The following is a 14,193-nucleotide window of genomic DNA, read 5'->3' as shown; positions in this document are numbered from 1 at the left end:
ATACATCCAGAATCTATGGGGAGGGGGGAGGGGAGAGAGAGAGAGAGAGAAAGAGAGAAAGAGAGAAAGAGAGAAAGAAAGAAAGAAAGAAAGAAAGAAAGAAAGAAAGAAAGAAAGAAAGAAAGAAAGAAAGAAAGAAAGAAAGAAAGAAAGAAAGAAAGAAAGAAAGAAAGAAAGAAAGAAAGAAAGAAAGAAAGAAAGAAAGAGAGAGAGAGAGAGAGAGAGAGAGAGAGAGAGAGAGAGAGGTTGAGGGCCCAAGATAAGAGCAGAGTCATGAGCCGATAAAAGGGCCCCCAAGGCACCTGTTAGTGAAGTGCCAGCCAGTGTGCATCCCTTGCAGGCCCGGCCCCTGACCGGCACACAAAGGAAGAAACAAAAACACCCTTTCCCCCACCCTCACCCCAAAAACTAAACACAAACAAACAGTAGAAGACAGCTTCAGACCAGGATAAATACACACAGCAAGAGATGGAAAACTAGAGGTCGACTTGAACCGTCATACAGAGGGGAAAAGTAAACAATGCTACAAAAGACCAAAGAAAACCAAAAAGGTGACTGCAGTGTCAGAGTGTTCGTTGTTACTGGAGGGAAGTGTGTGTGTGTGTGTGTGTGTGTGTGTGTGTGTGTGTGTGTGTGTGTGTGTGTGTGTGTGTGTGTGTGTGTGTGTGTGTGTGTGTGTGTGTGTGTGTGTGTGTGTCGGATACAGCATCATCTGTAAGGTCAGCTGACGCGGAGCTGACAGAGATGATGTATTTTGAAACATTGCATGTTAGCCGTGCCGCTTCACAAATCTGTCCAACAAATAGAATGGATTCTTTTGGCAGATTTTCCTTTCATTTTTTACCTGGCAGCAGTTGCCTTCCTCGAAGCCAAGGGATGATAAGCATGACAACAACAACAGAGATCAACACAAGACAATCTGTAAGTGGTCATGTGAGAGAAAGCGAGAGAGAGAGAAGGAGAGACGGACCTTGGAAACGGTGGCTTGTCAGCAGCACGACAAGCACCCTGGTGAAAGGATTAATGCGTCAGGAGAAAGGAATGAAAAGGGCTGATTATTAGAGAAAGGAAGAGAAAACTGAACGGGAGAGAAATATGTCATCATGGTTAACATTGCAGTGAGCCATCCAGCAGCCCGGTTAACTGTGCGTCTGCTGGCCCCCGCCACCACGACATGGTCGAACAATGTTCTTGTAATAAAACCACACAATTCATTAGCAAGTAAAACAATTCCTAATGAGTGAAGAATACAAGTGTCTCTGTCTAAGGGGGAGTTTGGATCGTAAGCCGAGCATCCTCTTAATGCTCTATGTGTGTGCCTGTGTGTGTGCGTGCGTGTGTAGGCTTGTGTGTGAATGTGGTTGACGCGCTCGCGCGCATGTGTGTGTGTGTGTGTGTGTCTGCACGTGCTTGTGTCTGTATATCAACATCTCTCTGTGCCTTCTGTAATCTTCTTCGTCGTCTTTAGTCAGAAAAAAACAAAACATAAATCAATTATGGTTTTAAGCTTCATACCGTGATTTAGTCGACCAATCCCTCCTGGATTACTGAGCAGCTTTAAAACAAAACGCGCTGGCATCAAACGCAACAGGCAGCTGAGGAAGCAGTAAAGCAGTCCATAGTGATGCAAAAAAGTTTTTTAGAATGCCAGATAGGTAATCATAGAAGTTAGCTATCATGGTGTGTACGTACATACGTACGTACGTGCGTGCGTGCGTGCGTGCGTGCGTGCGTGCGTAGCTAATTTAGATCTTTGCATAACTACAAACATTAAAATGATTTTATTTGCATCCAAATATCTGGAAATATACCCCAAAATGTCCCGCTGGAATTGACAGTCTAGTTCTTCGGATAGAAAATAAATAAATAAATAATGACACGGAGCTGAATGTAAGCGGTATGCTATGCACTCAGAATGTCACGGCAAGTCAAAACCACCTCGTTGTACTGACACTTCACAACAACCAAAAATGTAACCTGTTCCTCTCACCCGTGTTCCCGCGGAAACCCTTTCGCAGAACTCGCAGTATTAAAAAAAAACAGGTGTGATCATTTTCACTTTGCCTTGACATTCGGAGCACACAGTAAGAAATCAACCGAATGTATACGTCTTATCCATTCCCGGGGAAGAGGTTGACATGTAAAGACTCATATCCCAATACAAGGTCAGGGAAGTGTTTTTTATAAATACATTCAATTCAGAAAGAGGAGGGATTCATTTACATTTGTGGAATATTGTAGGTTTATTAAAGAGGTTGAAGAATAATGTATTATTCAACATCTTATTTTGATGAAGAACCTGTCCAATGGAAATGGAAATAATGTAGAATTATTATGCATCCACTATAAATGGTGTCACTATTGATTGTAACCTTCCAAATCAATGCAGACGAATCACCACTACAAGGCGTTTGTACGTCCATAAATAATGAAGACTGCCTTGAATAGTTACCCTTTGTAGTAGGAGCTGTCCCCTTTTGCAACATATTATACCCTTCACCATACCCGCAAAGTGTACAGAGGCATCAGATGCACAATAAAAGAGAAAAATAAATAGTTGAACAAAACTACTTGATGGGCGTGCAGCCCCTCGTTAAAAGAACCAACACGGAGTCTCCGGGGTGGTTTATGAGGCTCTGAGTTATGGCCAAGATAAAGAGGAAGGTGTATAAAGAGAGAAAGAAAGAGTGGAGAGAGAAGAAGAAAGAGAGAGAAGAGCAAGAGTGACAGTTTATTTGTTGACTTTTTATGCGTGCCTCCACAATTCTGTGTTGGTTTTTACAGAAAGAGCACGGGGGGGGGGGGGGGGGGGGGGATTGTGGGGGTGGGTTTTTTGAGCGGCTTCTTAGCGTATCTCTGGTATCACTCCATCAGGGGCCCCCCTTTGCCCATCGCCAGCTAGCCTATTCAAGTAGCAACAAAGAGGCTAATTAGAAGCTCCCTCTTCCCTGGAAAGCCCGCGGACGCTTCTGATTTGATACTTCCCAGGACGGCTCAGGGGCCCCGCGAGGTGGGGGCCGCAGAGCGCACACACACACACACACACACACACGCCCTTTTTCCTGGCGCATATGCTGTAGGAAACTCGTTGTGACATTTCAGCCAGCAGGTACAAAGTGTGATGAAACGTCTCCACGCGTTGGGTTGTTGTTTTAGCAATTTGCCTCTCATATGGCAATATGAAAACGTGTTATGAATACGTTGACAGAGGCCACTTAGAGTAACAGTGTAAGCTTACCCACGCCCCCTCTCTTGGACCCCATCCACAGAGGCCCCCACGCGGCCAAAAATGAAAGGGTGGGGGGGGGGGTTGCCCACAGGCCACGGTACAGGAGACTCAACTTTGGTCTCATGCCAGAAAACATAAGCTTGGGTCGCGTCTGGCTGGGGGTGGAGGGGCGGCTCTGGTCTTTCACCATGAGCCCAGACGAAGCAGGTGAGAGAAAGGAAATAAAATGAAGGGGGGGAAAAAGGGAAAGAATAAAATAAAAGCAGCCAGCTGGCCTACCCAAGGGACGGACACACACACACACACACACACACACACACACACACACACACACACCTTATCTAAATCAGCCTGTAGATTACATCACCATGGGCACTGTCTGGATATTACATTTCCTTTTTTCCTTTGATTTCCCTCTTTCCGTCCTTCCATCTCTCCCTTTTTCCTTTCTTCCACTCATCCGGCCCATCATTTCCCCAGCCAATGGACGCACGCGTGCGCGGCCTGATCACTCCACGGTCTGGAACGCTCACTCTGGGAGTGATCAGATAGTGGTGAAAGGACAGCTGGCCCTGCGAGCGAAGGCTTCAGCGATGCCTTGAAAGACGACCGGTGTAACCTGTGATGTACGCGTGTATCTTTCTAGCCGTTTGCGGTGCTCATATTGACCCTACCCCCCTCCTCCATCCCATCTCCCTTTTCTCATAATGTAGGACCCCCACCTCACCCCTCCCCCTCTCCCTTCCCCCTCTTCCCTCCCCTGGCGCGATAAGTCTCCAATCGATACATCTGCCCTCCCCTGACGGTGACGACAGGGCCCAGATCTGGGATCAGAGCGATGGCATTGTAAATCTTTTAGGTTCAACTATGGCTTTAAAATGTCTCGTCCGCAGCACCGGCCAGTTGCCTCCGAGACGAGACGGAGCCCCGCCCCTGCCCCTGTCTGGTAGGCTTTCACGGGGAGACGTAAACAAAAATGCTCTCCGCGCCTCCACAAATTGGGGCCAAAAGGAGGCACCAGAGAGAAGGAGGTGTGCGTGTGTGCGTGTGCGCGTGTGTGTGTGTGTGTGTGAGAGAGAGACAAGGGGACCTGAATGGGGCCTGTTCTTCGCTGCCACCGCCCCACGGCTGAGAGATTTCTTGGCAGGAGGTGTGCTGCCTGCGCGCGGGCCCATCTATTGTGCTAGCCAGTTGAGGTTATTAAAGGCAACACGTTCCTCACCTGAGAACGCTAGCTCGGGGAGGTGCTAGCCGGAGCGATTTAGCTTTGCAAAGTGATTTCGAATGGAGGGTAATCCTGCAAACAGGGTAAGAGATGCTACCTCGCCAGCGGGGGTTTCCGTCAAGAGCAGGATAACGGTGATAACTGCCCAGGCGGCTTCGCGGGGTCCATATATATGTTTATTGTCATTGGTTAGCTCCGGGTCTACGTCTCGGTGTATGCTGAGGACAATACCTGATACGGATCCTACGCCGTGATGCAATCTCAGGGGGCTGAAAATGTGTTTTTTAAGACAGAAGATTAGATAGTGAGGAGGGATCATATCAAAATGGTTAATAAATCGGAAAAGCATCTTTATTGTCAGCATGTTAAAATGCCTTGAATGATCAAAAAGAATGCGTTTGAATCTGTACCTTTTGGCTTTGTAAAAATAAGCCGTTGTTGTTGAATAGATGTGACAGAATTGTTTTTTGTATTAAAGTGAAACTGCAAGTTGAGAAGGCAGATTCGATAAAGAAACACATCAGTGTCTCATAAACCAAAAAATAAAAACACACTTCCCATAAGTTGAGAAGATCCACATGTTTTCACCTCAACCCCAGAGCAAAAAAACAAGAGAACGAAAAACAAAAACCTCCAGCGCTAGGCGGCCGGCTCAACAATATGTGCCCACATGCACAGAAAGGCTGCGACTCACCTGGGACTCCACTCCGGGTTGTACCCGGTAGGAGGGCCAGGGGTTATCTGTCCTACTCCGATATGCACAGATAAAAAAAAACCCAACCTCTCTCTCTCCCCCGCTCTCTCCTGGCCCCTACTTTATCAACTCCAGGGGCCCCCCCCGGTATTAGAGGCCAGCGGTAGCGGCATAGAGGCTGCTCGCGACCGTTCGCGACGCCAATGCCCCTCCGACCACAATGGAGAGGAAATGGAAGAGTGAGGTGCTGGCACTGGCCCCGTGTTGCTAAGGGCAGAGTGGGTAGACAGGGGCTGGTGGGAGGCCAGTTTAGCTTCGCTATAGCGTCTTTGGCGACACTGAAAGAGATGTACATCTTAACAAATGCAAAATGTATTTATATATATTGTAGCAGAACAGGAAACCACTTCACGCATCGGACATCCAAACCTACGCCGTGAGCCACACACACAAACACACGCGCGGTTAAAACATGGATGGTTATCAGCAATGTTTAACTGCTGTATGCCGGAAAGCTCTTTTTCAGCAAACAAGGTCTTTTCTGTGTTTTTTTGGGGCTGTGTGATGTACATTACCACAAGGGTCAGTGATTTGCATGAGAATGGACGATTAACTGAAAGAGATAAACCCAAGGCTACTTCCCTTGAATTGGAACGCTGTGTTTAGAATACCAAGCAGTTGTTTTTTGGTTCGTTTTTTTTTTTCCTTCTTCTGCTTTACACTGCCTTAGAGTTTGCCATGTCGCATCATGCGTTCCGTTTTCTCAATACATTGCGCCGACCGGACCAGCGGTATTATTATTTTTTCCCTTCCTGTCCGTGCGAGTGTGAGGGTCACTGAAATAACGCTGTAGCTCCCCGCTCCCTGTATTCCTAAGAACCAACACACTCCCTTCTCCATTTGAAGACATAAATCCAGGGCTTGTGAAAGCGGTCTGCTTTGTGCCACGCGTGTGTGCGACTGACTGTGTGTGCTGCTAACTGACTTTTACTGACTGTAAACAGACATAACCCTTGTCTTGCGCAAAAGGTTCGCAATTTTTTATAGTCCATTAACGGAGCTACTGGTTGCTCACTCCCCCCTTCCCTCTTAAGTTCTCTCGCTCGCCCTCTTTTTACGCTCTCTCCCTGAGACACACACACACACACACACGCACACGCACACGCACACGCTGTCAATCTCTGATCTCCTTAACCCTGACCCAAAGTCAAGACAGAACTCCTTCTGTTTTTTTTGTTTTGGATTAGTTGTGTGTGAGTGTGTGAGAGAGAGAGAGAAGGGGTGTGTGGGGGGGGGATCTAATCCAGGACACACAAGAATGAATGGGAGCAGAGACTAAATTTATAGAGGAAGCGAGTACTTTCGGCTGCATTTGGACACACACACACACACAGACACACACACACAGGTCAAATATACACCTCGCACTCTAGACCTGTGCTGCATCTGGAAACAATTAAACTCATGTTTGACTTGACCTGCCTTCACCAAGTGAACTCTGTCCACTTTTTTTTTTATGTGTTTGTATTCAAAGACAGACAGCAGCGACCCTGCTAACGGGGGGGGGGGGGGGGGGGGGGGGGGGGGGGGGGACTCTGGGCAGGGAATGAACTGCAATTAGTTACCAGAAATACGACACTGTGAACACCAATCTGATATAACAGACAACTGTTGAATGAGTTTCTCTCACACACACACACACACACACACACACACGCACACACACACACACACACACACACACACACACACACACACACACACACACACACACACACACACACACACACACACACACACACACCTAAGTATGTCTATGACTTTACTAAATCCAAGGTGATATTTTAAATACATGGTCGGGTCAGAAGTAAATGTCAGCTCAGGCCACCAAAATACTTTTTTTGACAAATGTGTCAGAATTGTTCCAAAACAGTGAAAGTTAATTTTATAATGGAAGTTAAATACTGTCTGAGTGGCTGTCTGAGAGAATATTTTCATCACTAGTTCAGCCCACCACAGGCTTGCATGTCTAGAAGAAACTGCACCGGATGATGCAATTTGTGATTGTGGGAGTGGGTTGGAGGGGATTTCTACACACTTCAAGACGTCTCGGAGAATGACAGGACAGAAGAAGCCCATAATATTACACAGTGACGTCTGGAATATCCGCTCATCTAAATTAAGCCATTAGTATTCTGAAGACGGGGAATAGCAGCCAGATCAATGGATAAAACGGTTTGGAAATCTCCTTTGATACCGGATTTCCCAGCTTGGGGAAATTGATGAAATTCCCCTTGAAACACAGGCAACAGCTCTCATCCCAGATCGTTCTCAAGGATACCGTCAATTTAGCAGGCTGGTTCAGGACACTAGAAACATAATGCACAGCACATTTCTTCCAATCTGTTCCTATTTGGCAAAATGTCTTTTAAAACAGCCCTAGGAGAATTTGAACGAATATTAGGTAAGCTGAATGACCTTAACTTAAACCAATATTTGAAAGCTATGCATTTAATTCACACTGAAGGACTGAATATAACGCTCACATGCTTTAGGTGTAATGATTGTCAATGTCACCAGGTCGAATTCCTCACACAATCACAGAGCATTAACCCCACACTGCGCACAAAATACATAATTACCAATTTCTGGCACACAATTTTATTACTATACTTGAATCTTGAAAACAGCTGTTGACAAATTAACATTAGCCTACACTTCTTTTCTTTATGCAAAGAGCTCTTGTATCCAACGGAAAAACTCAAACTGCTAAATGCGTTCCAAAATGCCTCTTAGATAAATGTTGAACTAGGAATTTAATAAATAAATATCATACAAATATATATATTTTGGTGTATATGGTATAAATCCATCGCACTTCATAATCGGAATGAATAAGGTGCAATTCCTCTTTTCAACACAAACGTAACAAAGAAACACACACAAGGACATGTCAATGTCTTCTGGGGAAAACAATCCACTCTGGAAAGTTAAGGAGAATTAACTTTCCATCTCCCTTTTATCGGGAGCTCATGGGGCGATCAAGACCGATATGCCAGCTGTACGGGGCTTAGCATCTAGCTAAGTCCCTCCCTGATTTATATTTGCTGAGGTGTGATTTGAATTTTAGGCAGGTCTCAAACCCTCAAGTAAACCTTGGCCCCATCCACACTCCTATTGATTTGAGTAAACATTTCTGGCCAAGCGGGTGGCCTTCAGGTTATAAGAAAAGATGGTAGTCTGATAAACACACTGATTCAGCAGGAGAAAAATCTATCAAAGCGGCGACGCAAGGTAAGTGGTTGCCAAAAAGCAGATATTAACGTTGTAACATAACACTGAGCTGGAAGAAGCTACAAGGCTAGCGTACGGGTTGCACACGTTTGTAAATGCTCACACACAAAGCCAGGTTAATCCCTTCTACTAAATGGTTCAGGTAGGTCTACAGCACTCATTTCCTGGGTTGACAGCCAGCTCAAATCATAACGCTACTAAGGGCCCCATTATTAGGGGCCCTTTGCAACTTTAGACCACGCCACACCATCGGGGGGTGTGTGTGTGTGTGTGTGTGTGTGTGTGTGTGTGTGTGTGTGTGTGTGTGTGTGTGTGTGTGTGTGTGTGTGTGTGTGTGTGTGTGTGTGTGTGTGTGTGTGTGTGTGCTAGTCTGGGAGCCATCAAAAACGGACCCCGTTGGCAGGCTGTGGATCCGAGTTTGTGTCAAATGAGGATTTTGCCATGTACATAGATCTGACCAGGCAGGATCAACTCTGTGTTTTCTACTACTGTGAGTCAAGAGTGTCGCATGCCCACCACCATTTTTTAACCCCTCGCACTCTTGGCCTTCAAACCCCAAATACGTGTGTGAAATAATCCGAACTCTGCCATGCAAATGCGAGGAGAAATGGATAACCCACTGATATTGAATTATTTGTAGTGCCTCACGAGCTAACAGATAATACAAATAAATTAACTGAACAATCGTTTCTGTCAAAAATGACACGAGTGAAGCACACTCATTGGCCAGCGCTGCACACCATTGACTTCATGCAACCGATCAACAGCCACTCCAACCGGCACTTCAACATTGTCATTGCGAAATTCCATTCAATCCATTCGGTGTCCCCATTCGCATGGATATGAACAAACATATAATCATATGGCTCATGTGAAAACAAGCGAGTGAAAGAAAGGCACATTTATTTGCTCAACAGAAAGCAAACGACAACAAGGTCAGCCTTTCATACCTCGTTGATATATTATCAGAGAAGGAGAAGAAGCTGAGGAAGCACGAAAAAAAATAAAAGGCTTACCTATGCTGCTCCACCGCCTCGTTGTCAGGGAGCTCGGCGCCGCACACGTTGCAGCGCTCGTGCTGGTTCCGGGGGTCCGGCTTCATGCCCACCGCCAGCTCTCCCAGCTTGCTGAAGAACTCCCTCTGAATGAAGCTCTGGGGCAGCAGGCCGCCGTAGGCGCTGAAGTCCATGGACATGGCCAGTGCCGGGGACATGGGCAGGCCAGATGCCATGGACACCGGCAGCGACATCATGCCGTCCGTCTTGTGGTTGGGCGGCAGGGAGTAGAGCGAGGCCAGGTGCTTCTCCGTCATGCCGGCCATGGCCTCCAGGCCCATCTGGCTGAGGTCGGCCTGGGGGTCGCCCAGGCCCTCGTCGCGGACGTAGTGAAGCTCGCGGGCGCTGGTGATCACGCTGCTCCGGGTGGGCGTCCCGGGCCCGTCGCGGCTCCGGTCCTCGGCGTTGCGCTCGCCATTGCTGGACGCGCTCGACTCCATGTTCTGGGGGCTCTCGCGCCCGTTGCCTCCCACGTCCACCTGCATCATCTCCGTCTTGATGTCGGCCATCAGCTGGTGGGAGTTGCCGTGGGCGAGGTGCTCGCCGCCGAAGCCCTGCTGGAGGAGGGACTGGCCGATGCTCATCAGACTGTCCACAGCGGCCCGGGTGGGGCTCAGGGTGGCGAGGCCGAAGGAGGTGGACACCGAGGGGCTCTGGTCCACCATGCCGGCGATGGCGGCGGCGGCGGCGGCCTGCTGGCCGGCGGACAGGTAGGGGTTCTCCGTGGAATGCTTCTTGGAGTTCTTGGCTCCGTTGCGGCCCTTGCGCTCGTCGTCGTCCTCCTCCGTGCCGCCGTCGTGCACGCCGGCCTCGCTGGCCTCGTCCGACGACTGGATGGTCTCCAGGATCTTCAGGCACTGCTCCTCCAGGTACTCGATCTCCAGGATCTCGGCGGCGTAGAGCAGGTCGTCCAGGTCCTCTACCTTGGCCTGCAGAGTGGCGGTGTACGCGTATTCCAGGATCTGCTGGAACGTCTTTGGTGAGAGGAAGTCCAAAGTGTAATGCTGGCTGCTGCGGTGGAAAAGGATCTCAAACATTTTGCTGGTGCACGCCAGCACGGTCCGGTGAGCGTGGAACTCCTGGGTGTCCACCATGATGACCACATCGCAGAGGGTGCCCGCCAGACGCATCTGATTGGCCTTCTGCAACAGGCTGGTGGGGTGGTTGGGGTTCTGGAGCTGGATCAGACCCATTTTAGTTACGTCCATTGCGGTGCTGCTGCAGTCCACGAGCCCGACTCATGGGGCTCGCCTTTTCCGTTCAGCTTTGTATTCGGTTATCTTTGTAAGAAAGACAACGATAAAGTCTTTCCTAGCAGAACAGAGGGAGAAGAGAGTCAGTGGAAAACGATCAGGATAACCAAGCGCAGATGTCACATTGGAATGAAACTTCTTTGCAACGTATTATTTTTGATAAATGTGGAAAAATATTATATTGCATGATTAAATTAAAAACGATGAAATAATGGCAATCTGAACTATGTACATTTGATGATGAAAAAAAAGGTACACCTGACAAAAAAAAAAAGTCAGCTGAACAAATGTATAGCGTGGAGGAAGGAGAGGTGGAGCGTTGTTGGATGAAATGGCATCTTACTCAGTATTCCTATCACACAGAAGACCCCAGAGCCGGGGAGGGGCTGAGCACTGGCAGCGAGAGATGCTTCAATAGGAAGATGAAGCAGGCACGTTGTAGCCTCGACAACGTTTACCCAATATATTCACCGACGCCGAACCGAAGTGACTCGTTCACTTACTTTAGGCTATATATTGTGTAGCGTGTGGCTGCACACTGGCTCGCTCAAACCCGTGGCTTTATTATTTTGGAAATGGTAGCCTACGGCCGGTGAAAATGTCAGCAGAAAGTATCGTCAGATTGAATTTACTTTAAAATAAAAACAAATGACCTCCTGTAATTGGTGAATGACCCGAAGGATAATAAAACAACACAGGCTATCAAATCACTGAAAATAAACATTGTGTCCTTTTAAAAAGGAGAAGTGTGCATGTTTTGGGTGTGATTGATAGTGATAAAAAAGGGCATCATAGTTTCGGGGGAAAAAAAAAAGGGAAAATAAGTTTTACAGCCTGTTTTCTCTTCCCGTCTGAGAACAGTGAGCTCTCTAGGCTAGCCTGCTCACATGCCCCTCTGTAGAGACATGTCTCGACCAAACATGTAACTATAGAGCCGCTTAACAAAGATGTCGCTTAAAAGAACACACGCGTATCAACATTTTACATACATAGGCCTTATATGACAAGGCTAAACAGGCCTATGCTGTTCGTTGTATGGATCAACCAGCACAGGGAACAAATAGCCTATGCAGATGGATTATTAAACAGGGGTAAAGCTTTTACACACAATTGTGGTCTGATACAGGCCTACGAGATCCAAAGCATTATAAAGCTAAAGGTTGCATTGAATCTGTCTCCCTCACTGAGCAGAGATCACATCTTAACATCACCTTAATCATTTTTTTTAAGCTGCGATTAATGAGCCTACTGTAATAAAAATAAATGTCAGTTCCACCACACACGCGTCCAAACGGCGAACTTTCACATCAAAGAAAACAATCGAAAGTTGCAGTATTCGTTTCGTCATGCACATCCCGTGTGGTGAGATTAGCTCTCTATTACGGACAGTGTTGCGTCTAGACAGCGCGCCTATACCATGGGAGAGCATTCGCTTTACATTGAACCGCGTTTAACACGATTCATAACAGAAACACCGATGTTTTTACTTGGTAGGAATAAAAGATAGACTGCTGACAACGTGCTAATAGCTTTACTTAACTCCCTGGTAGCATAATCGATCGTATCACGACGAATTTAACGTCCATCTATTATAGTTGAATGCCAGCGGCGCACGCAGCCTGGACTCAATGACAAAGAATTGACAGCAATCATGATGAAACAATGTGCGCGCGATTTCATATTCCTGTTCAAAAACCCGACGTGGTGCGAACAACCTTTTTGGTGGAACATAAGCAAACAAAAAAAAAAAGTACATGAAAACGTGCACAGACGACGATCTCAATGTTCCCATTGACCGCTATTCCGATCACCACACAGGTGGAATTGTTCAAAAACTAAGCGAAAATGCCCTCCGTTTAAGACCATTTGAATTGAGTAGCCTACATGCGACCTAATTGTCTCCGGATCGTGGAGGTGAAAGGGAGAACGAGAGGGAGAGCGGTATAGACAGGGAGATAGAGGAGAGATCAGACGATCTGGAAAACAAATCATTGTTGCATTTCATTTGTCAAGGATTTCAGATCCCAGTTGGTTGTGTGCGTGTGTCTATACGTTATTGGATCTAGTGTTTGAGAAATGTAATCTTGCCCACGGTCAAGCCAGATGTGTATGCCTACAGTAAAATGCACATCAATCAATGATTGAGGAAATGGATAGCCCCACAGTTGAGAGAGCAATGTCCCCAGCGTTTCTCATCGTGATGCCATTAAGGCTAAATGAGCAACACAAGTGTTACGAGACACTAGGGGGTGGGGGGAGAGGAAGCAAGTGTCAATGTCAGAACGCATCTTCAGCAAAGTGCTAACAGTATATTTTCCTCAAATAAGTCACATGGACGAGCGTCATATGCTGTCTGGTTTTCCGAGCAGAGCCAGACCTCACGTTCTACTCGCCGTGATCTCCCGAATACTTAAACACGCAGGTTACGTCAACGTCGATACCTTTACAATTACCCTACGTGGAAACTTAATTACTACCGTACACTACGCACACACAGACGCAGACTATAAGCTTAACATGTGCAACAACTTGAAATAAGTCATGTTTGCCGATAAAGAATAATTCAAATAATTTCACACTTGAGCGCGGGTGCTGATGCACATTGCAACTTGTCTGCCCGCGCGATAGTTTCCGACTCCTCGCCAGACTGTAACTTGACATGGGGTTGAACAGGGACAGCAAACAGTGGCTGACATAAATTCTTCCCCCAAAAAAACGTCAACATCGTGAATGAAAGTACACACAAAAAATACGCGTTAACAACATGCAGGAGAAGCAGCTCTGTCAATTTGCTGCGTGCCCGTATCTTTTTGACTCACCTCGTAAGTTGCACGTTTTGATTCCTGTATGTGGTTATGGGGGCTACAGCGTAGTAACGCAGTTCGCAGTAGCCGCTCTCACACACGCACTAACTCCTTTCTTCTTTAGGGTGAGCGAATCAACACGGCGGTGACGTCAACGGAGAGAGAGTCAGCCGGCGCTGTCTTGAATTCGTGGACTGCGAAAGTGAGACACCTAGGGGGCTATCATCTCATCTTAAAATGTGTACATTATTGTAAGGCAATTAGAGCGTGCCCACGTGTATATTCAATATGATACTGTTATGCTGGCTACCGGGCTCTACCGCACGCCAAGATAAAAAAAAACGTCAACAAGACAAAATTGAACGAATATCCCATACACAATACATTTTGTTAGGGAATATTTTTGCTTTGTTGAATTGTAATTATAAAGATTTTTTTTATTGATGGACAAGTTATTATGGAGCATATAACATAAAAAATACTAATTTGGCTTTTTAGCTTTTTTTTTTAATCTGTGTAAATATCCAACTGATGACATGTGTAATTTATCAACCCAGAGACAATCTACTTTCTGCATAGCTGTTGCCTTAAAAAATCATTAAGCTAATTATTCTTCCTTCTCATCCTGATAGCCTAGCT

At 46.7% G+C, this 14,193-nt stretch overlaps 1 protein-coding gene across 2 annotated transcripts in view; it reads right to left on the bottom strand.

Annotated features, from left to right (window-relative positions):
* The window catches only part of zbtb16a (zinc finger and BTB domain containing 16a), a gene marked incomplete at its 3' end in the record, with an annotated part of 101,205 nt that extends 87,559 nt beyond the window's left edge, over positions 1-13,646 (bottom strand). The window contains exons 1-2 of one of the 2 annotated variants that reach the window (XM_079738564.1): positions 13,570-13,646; positions 9,459-10,808 (exon numbers count right to left, since the gene is read on the bottom strand). In XM_079738564.1, coding sequence (XP_079594690.1) covers positions 9,459-10,705 — 1,247 coding nt within the window. In that variant the 5' untranslated portion in view covers positions 10,706-10,808; positions 13,570-13,646. The remainder of the gene's footprint in view (positions 1-9,458; positions 10,809-13,569) is intronic. The other variant, XM_079738565.1, reaches the window with a different exon arrangement.
* Positions 13,647-14,193: the final 547 nt, after the last annotated feature.

The sequence above is a fragment of the Pollachius pollachius genome (assembly GCF_949987615.1).
Source record: "Pollachius pollachius genome assembly, chromosome: 6".
NCBI classification, from domain to species: Eukaryota; Metazoa; Chordata; class Actinopteri; order Gadiformes; family Gadidae; genus Pollachius; species Pollachius pollachius.
The sequence above is the reverse complement of the archived record's forward strand: the minus strand, read 5'-3'. Positions and strand labels throughout refer to the sequence as shown.